The sequence below is a fragment of the Danio aesculapii genome, chromosome 16, assembly GCF_903798145.1.
Source record: "Danio aesculapii chromosome 16, fDanAes4.1, whole genome shotgun sequence".
Classification (NCBI taxonomy): Eukaryota; Metazoa; Chordata; class Actinopteri; order Cypriniformes; family Danionidae; genus Danio; species Danio aesculapii.
In genome coordinates, this window is record NC_079450.1 from 30,515,000 (window position 1) to 30,530,565 (window position 15,566).

General features: G+C 37.3%; 1 protein-coding gene across 1 annotated transcript in view; it reads right to left on the minus strand.

Annotated features, from left to right (window-relative positions):
• Window positions 1–160: 160 nt before the first annotated feature.
• jarid2a (jumonji, AT rich interactive domain 2a) overlaps window positions 161–15,566 on the minus strand; it is a 90,262-nt gene continuing 74,856 nt past the window's right edge. Inside the window, exons 9-18 of the mRNA XM_056474851.1 lie at window positions 14,522–14,614; window positions 14,316–14,434; window positions 12,166–12,236; window positions 11,933–12,047; window positions 11,732–11,837; window positions 8,182–8,364; window positions 7,969–8,093; window positions 5,317–5,494; window positions 5,131–5,238; window positions 161–3,561 (exon numbers count right to left, since the gene is read on the minus strand). Coding sequence (XP_056330826.1) covers window positions 3,403–3,561; window positions 5,131–5,238; window positions 5,317–5,494; window positions 7,969–8,093; window positions 8,182–8,364; window positions 11,732–11,837; window positions 11,933–12,047; window positions 12,166–12,236; window positions 14,316–14,434; window positions 14,522–14,614 — 1,257 coding nt within the window. The 3' untranslated portion in view covers window positions 161–3,402. The remainder of the gene's footprint in view (window positions 3,562–5,130; window positions 5,239–5,316; window positions 5,495–7,968; window positions 8,094–8,181; window positions 8,365–11,731; window positions 11,838–11,932; window positions 12,048–12,165; window positions 12,237–14,315; window positions 14,435–14,521; window positions 14,615–15,566) is intronic.

Genomic DNA, 15,566 nt, shown 5'->3' on the forward strand with positions numbered 1-15,566 from the left:
TGGGCTGTAATCTTACATGTTTGTTCATGTTCCTGACAGCATTAAAGCCCAAAGTATGCTTTGTTTTATGTGCCGGTTAGCTCGCGCGCACTCAAAGTCAAACGTGTAGCCTTTAAAGTGTACTTCATTTTGAAATCTGTGCTTTCTCTATCCAGAAGTTAAAATGTCACTGTATGGCAAGCTGTTTTAACATGTTATATAGTAAAGACATATTGACTGAACTACCAATCCATCCATTTCCCACTAACACTTTCTCGCCAGTCGCAATCATTTTTGTTGAGCACATGAAAACAACGGCCAATCAGCAGTGTTTCTGAACATGATCAACGGTGCTCAAAGGTTAATAGCAAATGGACGTTTTTAAAATGTCAGTATCTATTGGTATGGAAGATGATACTTTTGACACTACATGTTACATCTGTTTTCATCCTATTAGTACTTTTTTAGACACTAGCATCCAGAACATAAGTCTCACACTCTCAAAATTCCTGGAGGGCCGCAGCTCTGCACAGTTTTACTCCAACCCTAATCAAACGCACCTTAAGGTGTTCAAGACTATTAGACACTACTAGATCAGCTGTGTTTGATAGGGTTGGAGCAAAACTTTGCAGAGCTGTGGCTCTCCAGAAATTGAGTTTAAGACCTATGATCCAGAATCTAGTACTAGTATACACCATTACATTCTCGTTTGATAACAAATCAAAACTGGCCACTTTGAAGGGCCCTTTGGAATGGTGTTTGGAAAATTACAACTGATGGACACTTTAAAAAATGATCTTTTGAGCTGGGAAGCTGTTTGGTGTCACACACTGCACTCAATTCAGAAGGGCTCATCCCTATGCTCTAATCCAGTGGTGTCAAACTGGGTTCCTGAAGGGCCGCAGCCCTGCGTACTGTAGTTGCAACCCTGCTTCAACACACTTAACTGTAGAGCATAGGCTGTGTTTGATTAGGGTTGAAGCAAAACTGTGCAGAGCCATGGCCCTTCAGGAATTCAGTTTGAGACCTATGCTGTTGGGCAGGGTTGCCCAAACTAGGTCCTGGAGGGCCGGTGCCCTGCAGAGTTTAGTTCCAACCCTAATCACACACACCTGGGCTAGCTAATCAAGTCTTACTAGGCTTTTTAGAAACATCCTTGCAGGTGTATTGAGGCAAGTTGGAGCTAAAATCTGCAGGACACCGGCCCTCCTGGACAGAGTTTGGACACCACTGCTGTAGGGTTTCAAACAAGACTGAAGGACTTAATTAGTACGATCAGGTGTGTTTAATTAGGGTTGAAACTAAACTGTGCAGAGCTTCTGGCCTTCGGAAACGTAGTTTGACGCCTGTGCTCTAATCCCTTCAGAGAGACCCATTCAAATTGCAATCCACCCTATGTAGTTAAAGACAGATCATCAAATGTTTTGTAGCAGAATTGATACTAGTCACCACCGAAAGAAGTACTAGTATATAAGAAATGAGGAATAACTTGTAGCCAATGAATAGGTCATAGTATTTAAGGGAAAACATTCTAGTACAGGTGTGGACAAACTCAGTCCTGGAGGGCCGATGTCCTGCACAGTTTAGCTCCACCTCTAATCAAACACACCTGCTTATAGATTTCTAGTGATCTTGAAGACATTGATTAGCATGTTCAGGTGTGTTTGATTAGTGTTGAAGCTAAACTGTGCAGGACACTGGCCCTCCAGGACCGAGTTTGCCCACCCCTGTTCTAGTATTTTTTATGTATTAAATGTTAAACAGCTTGCCATACACAATAAGTACAAAACACCACATACCTTTTGTTACTTTGTTATGCTATTGTTTCCAGAAGCTCATTCTGAAAGGAGGTTAAGTGAAAACTCTGAGTATGTTAAGCCTGAAATGAGGGGAAACTCCAGGTTTTCCACTCCAGAATGGGTAAAGCTGCGGTCACACTAGAGTTTGAGCATGTAAAATTCTGTCATATGGCGCTGCAAAAGGGGCGGGATTAAACAAGATGATTAAACATTTTAAAAAAGCTAGCGATTGCTCCATACTTTACATTTCTGTACACAAAGGTCAGGTTTTGTCTTCGATTGGTCTCACGCAATCATGTGATGCGATTTTATGGGTCAGAGTTCACAATGCTTGAACTTTGCAATGCAGTGACATGCAAAACTTGTTTCACGAGCTTGCATTTCAGGTCTGCCGCATTCGCATCTGTGTGAATGGAAGTCTACAGGAAGAAAGGTGCAGTGTGACCGCAGCTTAAGTCAAGACCATTTTTAAAAGGGAGGAAACTTATTCTCAGAATCAGTTGCCATGGTAAATTACTCTGTGAACCTAATCCCAGATTTTCTTGCAGTGATATTCTAACAGTGAACAGTAATAACTCTGAGTTAAGCCGCAGTCACACTGCACTTTTCACCCCATAGACTTCCATTCATACGCATGCGAATGCGGCAGACCGGAAATGCAAGCTCGTGCCACAAGTTTCGCAGTTCGCTGCATTGCAAAGTTCAAGCTTGGTGAACCCTGACCTGCAAAATTGAAGATGAAAACATGAGCTCGCTGGACAGAAATGTAAAATATGGACCAATCGCTTGCTTTTTTTAAACGTCTAATCATCTTGTTCAATCTTGCCCCTTTTCGCAGCGCCGTATGAACCTCAAACTCTAATGTGACTGTGGCATTACTCTACTCAGAGTTGATTGAGCTAACTAAATTCATCTCTTCTGAAACCAAAAACTCAAGAGATTCCCCAAGTTAAAGTTTTAAGTCATTTAATTGAGCCTCCTTATTGAAACAGGCCTGGGCCCTTCTCAGTGACATTACACACATATGTTAGAAAGCTGCTGAAACGAGAGATCACATAATAGGAGCGATAACGGGGAAAAATATTGTGTGTAAGCGATGATGAAATTTTCAACGCATTCACCATACGCATAAAAATCAAAGCATACGTTGTGCTTTAATCCATAATAGCCATGAGCCCAAGAGACCAACAGGCTTTAAGGGTGATGGAGAAAAGTGTCACTACAGCACCAGTTAAACACAAATGATAGGAATAGTATAGGATATATTTATATCTATGTATACGCATATCTATACTCGATTTAATGCTAAAACAACCCAAAAATACTCATCTAAAAACCAATCTCAATACTAGTGCAAAAGGTCGTGCTTGTTGAATGAGACCCAATAGTCTTATGTCAGGTGCCCCAAACAGTTGTGTATTCGACACGAAACGCGATGTAACACTTAACCTCCGTACATTCAATATATTGACTAACCAGCCGGCAACTACACGCATCTGTAATACAAAAGTGCAATAGAACAGATTGTTGTATTGATATTATACACTAGGTACAAAGAGTATTGAAGAGTGTTTGTACACAAGTATTAGGAACACCTGATATAAAAGGAGAGGAATGTTGTGGTTTATGAGCGTCCCGAGCTGGACAGGGGGACGGGGCCCGAGCTCTTGTTTCTGGGGCTCCGCTTTGCTGGTGCTTTGCTGGAGCCGACGCTTCTTTGCTTGACTCCAGCTTTTTCCAGAGCTCGGCCACACACTCGATTCACCAGACTGTTGAGCTGCTCCTGAACAAACAAAGACCAGAAGGAAATCAAATTTCAATAATAGATATTTCACTAATGGGTCACACAAATGTCTTGATACTTCAGGCTGTTGATGTTGCCATCCACTCTGCAGATCTCTCACACGCCCCCATACTCAATGTAGCCCCAAACCATGAATTTTCTTTCACCAAACTTGACTGATTTCTATGAGAATCTTGGGTCCATGTGGGTTCCAATAGGTCTTCTGCAGTATTTGTGATGCAGTTCAACAGATGATTTCTACCTTCTAAATCTTTTGACCCTTTTTCAAATGATCAACTAGAATCAAGTTATTATTTGTTGCTCTTACAACTGAGATAAACCGCAAGACTTTTGTCAGGCAGTGTATTTACAACATAATTAACATTTGAACTGAAGTGAATCATAAAAGTTTTTCAAAATTGTTCTAAGATGAAGAGTTAAATCAAAGAATCTAAATGTAAAAATCTAGAAATCTGATATACACTACTGAACTTTTACATTGACACAAAATATTACTATTTCAAATAAATTCAGTTTTTCCCAAACATTCTATACTGTTTTTAACATTGCAATAATATTGTACTTTGTACAATATTAAATTTTACACTATATTTTATAATAAAATAAATAAATAAATAAATTATATATATATATATATATATATATATATATATATATATATATATATATATATATATATATATATATAAACACACTAGTAACGCCAGAGTTTTAAAACATTCTATATAAAGAGCTGATCAAATACGTTTTTTATTTTTTGTAGATTCAATATTAATTGTCATAAGCCATAAATGTGTATTTTTAACCTATATTCCATATTCTGAATGACTGTTTGCATTTGGAAAAAAAGTGGTTTTCAATGTACCCCAAAAAAGTTTTCTTTGATTAATTCACCATTTGTAATCTGGTAATAGCCGTACATTTTAAAATACATCAGTAGCATATGTACTGACCAAATTGATTCATATCTTGAATCTTGAATCTGAATCAATAAAATTGGGCCATCTGAATCAATACCCAGCCATAGTAAAACAAAATAAACGCATTTACAGTAACTGATTGAACTTATATTTTACTTCTATATGAAGTGCTTTGAAATATGCTTTTTAACACAGGGTGAGACATAGGGTAGCTCCTCTCCTTCAAAAAAACAACAACAACCAATAGAGTTCTGTTTTCTCACAGCTCTGCCAAGTGCATCACATGAAAAGCAAATGACAAGTGTCCTGAAAGGAGCGGGACATGTCAGATACTAGCGAGCATTTGATTGGTTATGATTTGATGAGAAACTGAAGTATGAGGCAACTAAAACTATTGATCCATTTAGGCAGGAGTGACAAACTGCGAGCTTTATATGTTTATATCAGTTTTATATCTACTAAATGTGAATTTTGTCACTGTTTTGGAGCACACTAGCTTATAGATATCCTTAAAAATGAACTATACTATCTTCTAAAAACCTGTATTTAACTTTCATGGGACCTTTAATACATTTAGATTTTATCTTCAGACGCTACAAAAAGTAAAGAGTGTCGGGTCATGAAGTACCTCAGAGTAGCGGAACATCATCTTGAGGCCGCGGGGAGACCTGCGTTTCTGGATGTAGCGGAGAGCACACTCCAGACAGAAAACCACATTATCACTCTCATGAACCACCTGTGGAAGAACACACAGCATTCAGAACTCCAGCTTCGGCTCGTCACATGTGCAATGAGCTTTACCGTGGTACTTTACCATAGAGAGGTAGCAGAGATGCTGGCACACTTGACAGCGTCTGTCGGCCGTGTCTTCAGTGAATCTGGAGCGCTGCTGCTTCCTCCTCTCTGTGGGAGATTCACAGTTTGTGCCGTATCTGGCAGACAGACGGAGCCCGGCCTCAAAAAGCTCCCTGCGCTGGCGAATCTCTGCATCCCTGAACACACACACAGCAGCTTTACTCACAGCTAACACTAACTATTCTAATGTATGCTGGATCTTGTGTTTTGTAGTTGTGCGACCCTTAATTTTCTGTAAACTAACGGTGATGACACTGCAAATGTAAAACCATGAAATATTCATTCATTCATTTTCTTTTCGACTTAGTCCCTTTATTAATCTGGGGTCGCCACAGTGGAATGAACCGCCAACTTATTCAGCACGTTTTACACACGTTTCATTCACAGACACACTAATACACTACGGTAAATTTTAGCATACCCAATTCACCTATACCACATGTCTTTGGACTTCTGGGGGAAACCCAGCCAAGACTCAATCCAGCGACCTTCTTGCTGTGAGGCAAACGTGCTACCCATTGCACCATCGTGTCATCTAAATATAAATTATTTTATTATTAATAATTTAATATTAACTCATTAATATTATTATTAATTAATATGAATGTTTTTATAATTATAATAATAGTCAAATATTGTCCATATGTTTCCATTACTTTTCATTTTTAAGTTTTAGTCATTTAATTAGCTTTTGAAAACAAATTTTGTTCAAGGTGTCCCATATGTTTTACTTAATGTAATTATATTTAATTATAATAACCCTGTTCTGTATTGGACACAAGTTGATGAAAAACGATTATAATATTGACGAATCTCCAGTAATGCTGTGGTTAAATCAGGGTAATTAGATTAAAAATGTTAAATGTAATCATTGAAAAATTTGTTTTATTAGTTTTTAAAAATGTATTTAATAACAAATATTGTTCAAGGTGTAAGATATCTTTTATTTAAAGGGCACCTATTTGACCTCTTTTACCAGATGTAAGAGAAGCCGTTGGTGTCTCCAGAATGTATCTGTATCAGCTCAAAATGCCCATCAGATTATAGAGTCCAGAATCTGCTTATTATTGGTCTCTTAGTATACTGTAACTGTTTTGTAGCCTGTGGCTTTAAATGCAAATGAGCTGCTTCTCCCCACCCTCTGTTCCCATGTGCGCGTCTACTTTCCTGTTCAGATGAACAGCAGTCAGTGACAGAGACAGACACAGATGAAGCTGAAATACAGCTCATTCATCAACAATACCAAGATTATTTCATGCATTTGTAGTGGAGTTTATTTAAGCCTTTCTCAAATGATGAGTCTCGCACACCATGTGGCTGTGGTGATTATAGCAGTTAAGAATTACATGGCGATTTTACTGTTACAAACATGCTCTGTTTTAAAAACGTACTTATTAAACTTATAAAAATCTCAGAGAGCTGTAACAAACGTTTTAATAACAGTTTATTTGCTAAAATTGTTCTGTGGACATGTTATTATAGAAACATGGCATCTGTCAATCAATTCAGTGGGCGGGGAAACCGCACTCCTACATCATGTTGCAGTGGGCCTCAAAATGGGAAGGATTAAGATCCTATTTTACTATCAGTAAATTTAACAAAAGAGACTTATTGTGTTTCTGTCACTCTAATATGACTGTGGACACACCATACCTGCACACAGTTCTGTCCAAACAGCTTACAAAAGTTGATTTTCATCATAATAAAAAAAAAACAAGTATTTTTGACAATGGTGTAATATATTTCATATGGAAAATCATTCAATCTTTTAACATTTTAAAATGCATTTTTAGGGTCTTCATCAAAATAGGATCTATCAGCAATTATAAGACAGAAAACATGTTTGTTGCCAATGGCTTAAAACAAAACCGAATCTTTACAGGCCTGCTGCACCAGTCACGTGACTGAAACTGTGAATGAACGTGCTCTGATTTGCTCATCTAATGAATAAACAGCACAGTGCAGTCAACGATACTGACTGCTGACCCCCATTCATACAGGGCATCTGCGTTTATTTACTTTGGAGTGACATCAAGCATCGACAACCTGCATCGTGGGTCCATCAAGTCACGTTGGTTCTGTTGCTTGAGGCAGATGCTGAAAAACGTTCAACTTTAAGCACAAACAGAAGTGTCAGCCAATCAGATTGCTTTATGCAAATATCAGTGCAGATGCTAGCAATCACATACCGGAGAATAACGGTACACTCAAAGAATAATTGTTGCTTCTTGTTCAAACTACTTAATTAAAATGAGCTCAATCAACACCATTTATGAGTTTTTTGGAGGGACAACTTAAATGTTTTATGTTCAGTCCACTTAAGTTTGTAAAAACAATGAGGTTAACGTAGCCCATTTGTGTCGGGACAACATGAAGGAATTGTGCTGAACCCAGCATTTCTTTACAGCGTATAGATAAAATGTAGGAAAAGCTTGTTATCACGGTTGGTAATTGTCCAGTACTTTATGATCAATCTTTAGATGCATCTTTATACTCTACTAATAATAATTATGTGTCTTTTTTGTGTCAAATTTCAAGACGGATGTGATCCATTGGTTTCTAGCCGTTGAAACTTAATAAGAGTCCAGTATGAGGGCAGTTTTGTACACACCTGAGATCTCTGAAGAGACTGGAGACGGCAGTCATGAGCTGCTTGTTGTCCCGCTCACATGTGGTGATCTGGTAGAGCAGTTTCTCTGTTGAAAAGGGCTCCTCAATACGACGCCGTTTCAGATCCTGCAAAGCAAACGCGGCACCCGAGTGTGAAAGACTGGCTAAAACTCACTTCTGAAAACAGCTGAAGGAGAGTTAAAGTGTCAGTCACCTTAGCTGCCTCATAGCCCAGTTTCATCCACTGGAGGTTGGCGAAGTGTACGGTCTCTGAGACGCTGTAGCCACAACACACCTTAGACACAAACGTCCCTGGGAAACAAACCATGAACTGGCCACTGTGTTGCACTGTCCGGTACACTTTCACCCCTTTGCGACGGAGCACCTCTGGAGAAATCTGAGGAGGACACAGAGGAACATCAGCTCAAAACAGTCCCATTACCGATTACTGAAAGATGGAGGACTTAAAGGGGATCTATTATGCCCCTTTTTACAACATATAATATAAGTCTCTGATGTCCCTAGAATATGTATATCAGTGTTTCCCAACCCTGTTCCTGAAGGCACACCAACAGTCCACAATTTCAACCTCTCCCTAATCAAACACACCTGAATCATCTTATAACATCAGAAGAGACTCCAAAACCTGAAGTTAATGGGTCAGATAACGGAGACATCCAAAATTTGTACTGTTGGTGTGCCTCCAGGAACAGGGTTGGGAAACAATGATGTATATGATGTTTCAGCTCAAAATACCACACATATATTTTTTAGAACTCTTTGAAACTGCTCTTTCAGGCTTTGATCCAAATTGTGTCATGTTGGTCACTGTCACTTTCTGCTCCCTGCTCTCTTTTCATAAATGGGCGGAGCTACAAATGCCTATGTGTCAGCATAGTGTCAGATTCAAAACAAGACTAACGTCCTACACTAATGAGGGACAGATCGTCACATTCTCCCTCAGATGACATGTACAAAGGAGAATGTCAATCAAAGTGTTCCTGCAGACTGTTTTTTCCAAGTTTGATTATAAAAAATAAAAGTAATACATTTTTACCATTAGAGGCTTGCTAAATTTATACACTGTGGCCACACAATGGTTTAAACCCCGCATAAAAGGTTTCTGTAAAGAAAAAAAAAAAGTCCTTACAATAACATGTAAGTGGGAACCAAAATGATTTTTGATACAGTCCAAGCATGTGTAAGCTCTTTTAGCTCAAGATTAATTCAGTCCCCGGTGTTTCAGGGAATGATACAGGAAATCATATTTACCAACACTGATCAGATTGTATAACTAAAGTCCTACTAGATGAATTCTGCTGAATTGTAAAAGCATTAATACTGTAGATATGGACTCGTGTCTACTCTTTGTTTGTAACTAAGGTGCGCAGTATGAATGTAATTTTATTAATATTATCGTATTTTAATTATTTATTTTATTTATCTTATAGTATAGAGAGCTCTGCTGTGACATGGGAATTAGAAAAGTCTAAACAAACAAACAAAATGATGGTTTTGTCATAAAATTTAGCAGAATACAAAATGTCCTAGTTTTCCCCCTTACAGTGACAGTCAAGCGGCTCTAAAATTGAGACTGTTATTTTTGTCATTAATTTCTGCAAATGGAAACATTGAATAATGTCAATTCACTCAATAAAAGCCCTACAATGACTTTTGTTAATAACATTTCTGCAAAGCGCAAGAGAGTCTATTTTGAAGAAAAATATGATGGCCAACATCAATGGGGTTTTCTGCAGAACACAAACAGAATTTTGAATTCCTTACAAATAAATGAATTTATATCCAAATAAAAATAGTTTTTTGGCCATGAATTATTGCAGAACATGAAAAAAAATCTTTATTAAAAAGGTCTATTTGTTGAATACAGTGAAGAAGGGATTAGAAATAAATGTTTGCCATTACATTTGAAGATTTTAACCCATTTGTGCCCAAATTTGTCTAAATGTTTATGTTTGTGGCCTTGTTAATAGTGTCCTATATGAGCATGTTTGGCATTTATTTTCTCCAGGTTTTAATTATTATTTTTTTTATAGAAAATTGTATTTGAATATGTAACAACTATAGCTGCTGGTGGGCAAATATGTTAGCACCCTCCAAGGAAAAATGTGTAACCAAAAAAATTATTGGTAGTATTTTGGGTAGGCTAAATTGTCTGTAGTGTATGTGTGTGAATGAGGGTGTATGGATGTTTCCCAGTGATGGATTGCAGCTGGAAGGGCTTATGCTGCGTAAAACATATGCTGAATAAGTTGGCGGTTCATTCTGTTGTGGAGACCCAGATTAATAAAGGGACTAAGCCAAAAAGAAAATGAATGAATGAATATAAATTGCCTTTATTTAGGAGGGTTTGCCTCCATTTTGCATTCTGGAATAAGGGGTAGGAAGTTGAACGCCTCATGTGACAGAAAACAAATCAATTCTTTTTTTTCTTTCTTGAATCTTTCATTTGGTTGTTTGCTTGCATGTCGTTAAGTAATGAAACATGGATAACATGTAGAAAAATTACTTCAAATAAAAGTAAGCAACTATAGCTGCCAGGGGGCTTAAATGGGTTACGTGAACAAAAGATGTGAAAACTGTCAGAAAAACGAATTTTCTCTCATTCCATCTTTGTTTTTTTGTCATTAAATATTTTGTTTTCTGAGAGAAACAAAAGCTGGTATTTAGATGTTTTTGGTCATACACTGAGTCAATATTTGAAGTCATTTATATTTTGTCATCAAATTTTTACTTTTATGAAAAAAAGAGACAAAAATCAAAACTGTGTTTTTTTTCTAAACATGTCTTAAATATAGATTTTTTCTTCAAAGAATGAAAGTAAGTGGGCTCACAAAAAATTCTGAATTGACCACGACTGATATCAGGAAAAAACTGAAACTGTGATGTTGAATATTTAATTTCTTGTAAACAAATAAAGTGAAAACAAGCAGTGAAAGGCAGATATATATATATACAGCTGAAGTCAGAATTATTAGACGCCCTGAATTATTAGCTCCCCTGTTTATTTTTTTCCCCAATTTCTGTTTAACAGAGAGAACTCATTTCTAATAACTGATTTATTTTATCTTTGCCATGATGACAGTAAATAATATTTGTCTAGATGTTTTTCAAGACACTTCTATACAACTTAAAGTGACATTTAAAGGCTTAACTAGGTTAATTAGGTTAACTAGGCAGGTTAGGGTTATTAGGCAAGTTATTGTATAACGATGGTTTGTTCTGTAGACTACTGAAAAAAAAATTACATTAAAGGGGTTAATAATTTTGACCCTAAAATGTTTTTGTTTTTTTTATTAAAAACATCTTTATTCTAACCGAAATTAAAACAAATACGATTTTCTCCAGAAGAAAAAATATTATCAGACATACTGTGAAAATTTCTTTGTTCAAACATCATTTGGGAAATATTAAAAAAGAAAAAAAATTCAAAGGGAGGCTAATAATTCTGACTTCAAGTGTGTATATATATATACATATACAATAACAAATATATAACAAATATATAACAAAGTAAAAATAACAAATAACTTAGTTAAAAGTAACAAAGGTCTTAAAATGTGTTTTTTATGTGGTCAGATTTACTTTAATATAGAGAACAATGGTTCTTTGTGGATCTTTAAATGATCTCATGTTGTGTTCCAAAGAAAACCGTTGACATGCAGGTGAGTAAATCCTCATCACAGAATGTCTATTTTGGCTGAACTGCACCTTGAGAGAGAAAGTAAACAAAGCTGATCTCTCACCATAATGTTTCTCTCCAGCATCTCCAGCCCTGGAGTGCCGTTAGCCTGTAGCAGTGTGTGAACTACTTTATCAAGTTTGGATTTCTCTTCAGCTGGAATACAGTACCTGAAGACAAGAAGCACAGTCACCGTCAAACATGCCCAAACATTCTGCTTCATCCACCTTCATCTCTTTTCTAGCAGCTGTGAAGAAAGGCTCACCAAATGCAGTCAGCACCAGTGTGTAGATAATCAATATACGGAAGGCTGTTCTGGTCCCGACACCAGCATGAGGTAGAAAAGACCATGCCTATGTTCAGCCAGGGGATGGTCACCCCTTCAGACAAACACACACGCACACATTCATTTCAGGATGATGATTTAACACTCGATCGTCAAGGTGTTTTATTGCATGCGTGGAATGTAAAGCTCTTAGGAAATGGTTGAAATGTTACCTGGCACAGCACCAAGATGACGTAAGATGGATCCTGAGTTATTGGAAAGGACATTAAGATTCCATCCATGCCTGGAGTACGAGACAAACAAATCAGAGGAAAGCAAACATTGTTTTATGCACAATGCTTTAAATTATTGAACACGTTACAATAAATCTTAAAGGAATAGTTCACCCAAAAATGGAAATTTGCTCTTCATTTACTCAAACTAAACTTTTATGACTTTCTCTCTTCTGTTGAACACAAAACAAGATATTCTGATGAATGCTGAGGCAAAACGCAGCCAAAGTACAAACAAAAAATCGACATATGATGCAGTAGCATGTCAGGGCGTCCCGAGTTCGAATCCCAGCTCGAGGACATTCCCTACCCCCCCTCTCTCTCCAATTTCGCTTCCTGTCTAAATACTGTCCTGTCTAAAAAAGGCCAAAAATAAATCTTAAAAGAAAAAACACATTTAAATGAACATTTATTGTATCTTATTATGGTATCATTTAGTTTAATTACACTACCTGACAAAAGTCAAGGAATCAAAGGAACCAAATGTTATGAAAAATCCGGTTTACAATATCATTCTATATTATTTTGTTTAAATAAAACAAAACACGACAACAAATTTTTATATATATTTACAAAATGCTACTTTTAAATGTACACAAACATTTACTGTGATTTACTATATTTACATTACCTGACAAAAGTCTTGTCATCTATCCAAGTTTTAGGAACAACAAATAATAACTTGACTTCCAGTTGATCATTTGGTATCAGAAGTGGCTTATATGAAAGGCAAAGGCCTCTAGATTACACTTATTTTACCAAAATAAAATATGATCATGCCTTGATTTTCAATTATTTCAATCCTGGAGCCCCTTGACCTTCTTTGCTTTCGGGAACTTTGATGTGGAGGCTGAATTATGAGAAGGAGCGCTATCCTGCTGAAGAATTTGCCCTCTCCTGTGGATTGTAATGTAATGGGTAACACAAATGTCTTGATACTTCAGGCTGTTGATGTTGCCATCCACTCTGCAGATCTCTCACACGCCTCCATACTCAATGTAACCCCAAACCATGAATTTTCTTTCACCAACCTTGACTAATTTCTATGAGAATCTTGAGTCCATGTGGGTTCCAATAGGTCTTCTGCAGTATTTGTGATGCAGTTCAACAGATGATTTCTACCTTCTAAATCTTTTGACCCTTTTCCAAATGATCAACTAGAATCAAGTTATTATTTGTTGCTCTTACAACTGAGATCAACCACAAGACTTTTGTCAGGTAGTGTATGTTATTTAGTACATTTAGTAGTAAACTACACTGCTCTGGGCAGTACTGTTTCTAGGCATAGGCAAACCAGACAGTCACATAGTGCGCCAATGAGCTCCCCCTGCCCCATTGAGAGTAAAATGATTAAAGTGGCTGCTTTTTAGAGGACATTAAACATAAAACTTTTCAAGAGCGATTTTTTAAGCAGACATAAATAATTCAGCTAATATTGTACTTTGAAGTAACGCCTGTGATTCAACAACTTCACACTGAAGAGAGCTGCGAAACCGGCAGTTTAGTTACAGGAGGCGTTCGCTAAACACTGCAGACTTCAGCATCTGACAAGCCGAGAGGAGCAGAGTGTAAGCTTCAAGCTGTTGTATTCACGCCTCAATCTGCCATGCAGTTAACATTATTAATGCTAACAGTGGATTTGTTGAATTGGGGTGAATGATAGTACTCTCATTTAGAGTGACAAAAACTCTAGAAACAGCCCTGGCACTGAGACGCTGAATGTCTATAGTTTTATATAATTACAACAATTTGTCAATCATACTAAACCATCTCACATTCACACATGCTAGAATGAACTAAAATAAGTTACAGGTAAAATTGTGTGTAACACTTTTATTTACTTGCCAATGCCAATTTTTACACATTTGGCACAACTTGAGTAGTGTCCATTTTAGGCTCTATCTGTAATATCTGTATACTGAATACATCTATTTTTCATATACGGTACATTATGATGTTACTGGATATGTTTAAAATGCTAAATATGTTATTGTATTTTCATGTTAACTGTAGTTAATATATTATGAACTAACCTGAACCTGAACTTACAATTTTAACGTAAAAAAGTTACCCATTTGTTTAACTCTTACTTTGAAAATGGCTCAGACTTGCCCACAGGAAATCCACTCCCATGAGTCTTTGTGTCAACTCTTCCACAGTGCACAGCAACATGGCTTTCCTTTTCATCAACCAATCGCCAGAACTCTTTCTGTGACAGAAACAAGAATTATTATTTCAAAAAATAATTAATAATTTCCGCACTTGAAAGAAATCTGTGGCAGTGAGACAGACGCACCTCGACTTCAGCCGTGTCCGGCTCTTTGCTGAAGCACATGTTCATAGTGTTCCTGGCTGCCCTGAAGAATGTTGTCAAAGAGAACGATTTCCCCTGTGGACGACAGACACACACTGAACAACTACAACAAATGCTGAACATAATTTACAGCAGTGTTTCTCAACCACGTAACTGGAGGACCACCAGATCTGCATATTTTCCATGTCTCCTTAACCAAACACACCTGATTCAGATCATCAGCTCATTAGCAGAGACTGAAAGAGCTGTAATGGGTGTGACAGACAAAGGAGACATCCAAAACATGTAGGGTTGCTGGTCCTCAAGAAACGTGGTTGAGAAACACTGATTTACAGAAAATATGAGTCACACCAGCTCAAAATTGAGAGAGAAAAAAAACACAGGGAGAACATGCAAACTCCACACAGAAATGCCAACTGGCCCAGCTGGGACTCGAACCAGCGACCGTCTTGCTGTGAGGCAACAAAGCTAACCACTGAGCCACCGTGCTGCCCATGCTACAAACATTTGTATTTATATTTACAATATATGATAGGAATTCCAAGTGTTGGATTGTGGCTGGAAGGGCATCCGCTGAGTAAAACATATGCTGGATAAGTTGGTGGTTCATTCCGCGGTGGCGACCCCTGACTAATAAAGGGACTAAACCGAAAGGAAAATGAATGAGTGTTGATATAATATAAGGGTAATGAACTGACGTAAATCTTTGACATACAAGAGGTCATTGTGCTTTACAACATCCTGTTGATTTCAGAACTCGAAACTTTCTGTCCAGAGACAAAAGCTTATTTTAATAAAGTTCCAGATGACGTTAGAATAAGCTTTGTCCTACTGTATGTTCACTTTATTTTACGGCAATTTCTTTACTATGCACAATTCATTGCTGGATTTTTACAAAGGCTGAACAGGCTCATCTGAGTACTAATCTATAAACTGTGTAATAGATATTTGAGCATACTACTATCCTGCTGAGATTCACTGGCTAATGTTGGGAGCAAACCGATTTTGAATAACATTTTAAGCGGAT